At 39.2% G+C, this 4,426-nt stretch overlaps 1 protein-coding gene across 1 annotated transcript in view; it reads right to left on the bottom strand.

Annotated features, from left to right (window-relative positions):
• Positions 1-1,279, bottom strand: part of LOC104996360 (protocadherin alpha-11-like) — a 5,325-nt gene extending 4,046 nt beyond the window's left edge. The window contains 1 exon segment of the mRNA XM_010850620.1: positions 8-1,279. Coding sequence (XP_010848922.1) covers positions 8-1,279 — 1,272 coding nt within the window.
• Between the last annotated feature and the right edge of the window lie 3,147 nt (positions 1,280-4,426).

The raw sequence follows: 4,426 nt of genomic DNA, 5'->3' as shown, positions 1-4,426 counted from the left end.
CAGTCACCACCACCTCATAGTTCGCCACGCTCTCGCGATCCAAGACGCTGTCCAACACGAGTGAATAGTAATTCTTGAAGGTGGACACTAGTTTGAAGGGGCTTTCAGGTGTTAGTGAGCAGGTGACCTGCCCGTTGGCGCCGGAGTCACGGTCGGACACGCTGATCAGGGATATGACGGTACCTACCTGAGCATCCTCTCGCACCGGGAGAGCCAAAGAAGTGACAATCACCTCAGGTGAATTATCATTTTCATCCAGGATTTCCACTAGGACGGTGCAGTGACCAACCATGGGTAGGTTTCCTTTATCTGTAACATCTACATGAATTTCGTAAGTGTTACTATCTTCGAAGTCAATGGCATCATTGATTCTTACTTCTCCCGTTCTTTCATTAATTAAAAATTTCCTTCTTATGGTGGGTGGAACCAAAGAGCTAAATGAATATATTACTTCCTTGTTTATCCCTTCATCCGCATCAGAAGCATTTAGCCAAATGACTAATGTTTGGTTCGCTGAATTTTCATACATCTTAACTTCGTACACGGTTTGGTCAAATACAGGTGCATTGTCATTAGCATCTAACACCAGGATCTGCAGAGTAACAGATCCGGTAAGTTCAGGTTTGCCTCCATCAGTTGCCGTTAATAACAACCGAAGCTGAGGGTTTTCTTCACGATCCAGCAGTTTGCTTAAAACAAGCACTGGTAATTTGCCTTTGTCCTTTTTGTTTATAATATCAAGAGTGAAAAACTCATTTGAACTGAGTCCGTAAGTAAGCATTGCGTTCTCTCCAATATCCGCATCAGATGCGCCTTCTAGAGGAAATCGAGAGTCAAGCGGTTGAGATTCCAGAATTGAGAGCTTTTGCTCTGAGGTGGAGAAAACCGGCCGGTTGTCGTTAATGTCCTTCACCTCCACCTCCACATGGAATACCTGGAGCGGCCGTTCCACGATCACCTCCAGGTGGATGCTGCACTCCGCTTTCCGCCCGCACAGCTCCTCCCGGTCGATCCGAGAATTCACAAACAAAATGCCATTCTGCAGATTCACCTCCAGAAAGTCCCCGCGGCCTTTGGATGCAATCCGGAAAAGGCGGGGCACGAGCTCCGCCAGCTCCAGCCCCAGGTCCTGAGCGATGCGACCCACAAAAGTGCCGTGTTTAGCCTCCTCCAGGAGCGAGTAGTGGACCTGGCCGCTCCCAGCGTCCCAGGCTGCAACAAACAGAAAGGAGAGAAGCAGGCGCCGGGTGCTCAGACCGCTGGGTCTGTAGACCAACATCATACCCTTCTTCTGTTTTACAAATCAATAACTGGGTCATCTAGAACACACCCACACGCTCCGAATTTTCCTATTCCGTATCTTACATTCAATTTTATCAAAATGGCTGAGATCTCCGAATGTAGCTCCTTCCTCGTCCTTGAGAAACAGGATTGAGTCTGTTCTGAAAAGCCATTTTTGTGGAAGACAGCGACATCCGGTGGCTTAATGTGTAAGTACAATTCCATGAGTTTAACAACTCATTCGTATCTTTTCATTCTATTTTCACAAATTCGTATCTTTATGAACTTTCAAAGACACATTATGTTTCTTTTGTATATAATAATGATCATTGTCCATATGCAGTGCAGCATTTTCTTTAATGGAAAAGCACCCAGAAGTAATTCCTTCCAACCATGATTGTCATTAGTTAAATTTGAAGACAACTTTAGTATTTGTATAATACTGAGTGTACTAGCATTTTGTTGGATAACGAATTTAACTCTCTTCAACTTCTAACACAATTCACTCTCTTCATCATTATTTTTATATTAAATAAACCTTATTCAGACATTAATTTCAATCATCAATTCTCTGTGAGGTATTTGCAACTTCTAAATGCCAACCATCACTAGAATGCAGAGAGAAGGTCACAGGCTTCAACATCAGAAATTCCTCTCTTTTTATTCCTAGTCTTCAACTTACTAGCTGTGTGACTTAAGGAAAATAATTTAACCTCTACATCTCAGTTTCCACTTTGATAACATTCATAGAAGATTAATAATAATATGGTGGTTGCATGAATTATGATATATTAAGTGCCTAGGATAGTACTTTAAGGAGAGTGAGTGTTTCATAAATGGCTGTTACTCTCAGCTCACTTCAGCCACATTGTATTCATAAGGCTCAAGATCAAAATTGGCTCTTTGGGAAAAACTGTTACCTATAGAATGGTGTCACCCTATAAAGCCTTTACTGTTGCTACTGCACAGGCTGAGCAGTGTTCCTATCTTTAAGGAACAGAAAAGTGCTTATATTGAGAAATTAGTTATACTGGGGGAAGTTTCAGTTTTTTATACACATCTTACATGAGCAAAAAATCTTAATTGTGATTTAAAATAAAATAATGTTATATTTTGATTTCTACTTTCAGAGACAACTAATTTCATCCTTGTCATATTTATGTTTTTTCAAACACCCCAAATATAGAGTTTTGGCATTATCTAATAATTTTGTGTTTCAATAGTTTTTCATCACCTGTGGTAAAAATATTTTATCTCAAAATTCCTGGAATCAAATATTCAGTAACTGAAATTCTCAATTAATACATCTACACTAATGGTAAAACCTGAAGTTTCTCCTTTTCCAAAAAGGAAAACTTAGGAGTTTTGTCTGATCCAAAGGATAATTTCTTTGATTATGTTTTTATTTTTAAAAGAAATCAATAATTTTGAACTCTTACAGTTATTAGGAGCTGGAAAATAGAATATTTATGAATATGAAAATTTATAGGAATGAGGGTCAGTTAATTCACTGATGTATGTATGCTGCTAAATTCTGATTTTATGGTCCTATACTCCTTTAGAATGATTCTAGTGTCAAAGTCTATTCAAATACTGATTTTAAGAGTTACTTTTCTTACAAAACATAATAAAAATTTAAATGAGTTCATCTATCCATACATAATAGCAATGTTCAATGTGAGCTGTCAATACTATCTGGAGTCTAAAAATAAGTTTATCATTGATTAATCATCTCAACACAAGATAATGATATAAGGTAAATTCTATTGCTGTTAATGAGCATTTTTGAACCAATTAATAGCATAAATGTCCCAATATAAATCTCCAATAATGAATAAAAAGTAGTGTAGTTAAGTTACATCTTGTCAAATAATAAGAACTTACTTTCCCAAGCAACTCATTAGGGCTATTGCATCTAAAACTTCAGTTGGATAAGAGTTAACTGGAATGTTTGTTAAAATATAAATTTTACTGGTAATTTCAGAAATTTGAGATGATGTCTGGGAACCAGAACGTTCAGTTTTGAGGATAGGCTGACCACAGACCCCAGTCTGCCTGGATACCCTCTACGTTTGTCTGCATTCTTGTATAAATCTATATAGTGCCCCTTTCAAAAGTGTCTAAATGTCATAACTTTAGTTAGCCCTATCTTGACACTACAATTCAGGGACTGGCATAGGGGAGCTTCATTGTTGGTCTCATGATTCTAGCTTAAAGTGAAGAAGGTTACCTATAGATAAACAGAGGGGTAGTTACTAGGCAGGCGAAACACTGAAATGTCTTCCAAGCTCTCACCTCTCTGTTTTGGACTTTCCCCCTGTTTTGGAACTTCCCAGTTCCCTGAATTATATTGTGCTCATGCTTCCTGTGGAGAAGGAAATGGCAACCCACTCCAGTGTTCTTGCCTGGAGAACCCCAGGGACCGGGGAGCCTGGTGGGCTGCCATCTATGGGGTCGCACGGAGTCGGACATCACTGAAGTGACTTAGCAGCAGCAGCAGCATGCTTCCTGATGACCCGAAAAATCAATTACTAAGATGTTTACTGATTTGAAATTTTTCACACAATGATAACCCATGTTCTGGGAGGGAATAAAGATTAGTATAAGGGACTAAATTACTAATTATATTGATACAATTAAAAATGATACAGAATGAAATGTATAATTATAGAAGATGTAGTAAGTACTTAATGAATAATATTAGGTCTAAGATACTAGAAGAGTGATGGGAATTTGGAGGGGGGAAGGAAATGACATTTCTAGTATCCCTCAATCCATATAACATAATCAAATACCTGGACCCACATACAGGTGGCCTATGGAAACTGAAAAAGTGCACAGACAGAAATAATTGAAAGTACAAGTCTGGATTTAAAGTGTGTTATGCCAATAGACATAGGTTTTAGGACGAGTTCTGAAAATACTCAAGTTTTGAAATAAATAGGATGGAAAAAAAGTAGATTGCTTTGTTCAGTTCAGTCGCTCAGTCGTGTCTGACTCTTTGCGACCCCATGAATCGCAGCACACCAGGCCTCCCTGTCCATCACCAACTCCCGGAGTTCACTCAGACTCATGTCCATCGAGTCAGTGATGCCATCCAGCCATCTCATCCTCTGTCGTCCTCTTCTCCTCCTGCCCCCAATCC

The sequence above is a fragment of the Bison bison genome, unplaced genomic scaffold (assembly GCF_000754665.1).
Source record: "Bison bison bison isolate TAMUID 2011002044 unplaced genomic scaffold, Bison_UMD1.0 scf7180017864291, whole genome shotgun sequence".
Taxonomy (NCBI): Eukaryota; Metazoa; Chordata; class Mammalia; order Artiodactyla; family Bovidae; genus Bison; species Bison bison.
The sequence above is the reverse complement of the archived record's forward strand: the minus strand, read 5'-3'. Positions and strand labels throughout refer to the sequence as shown.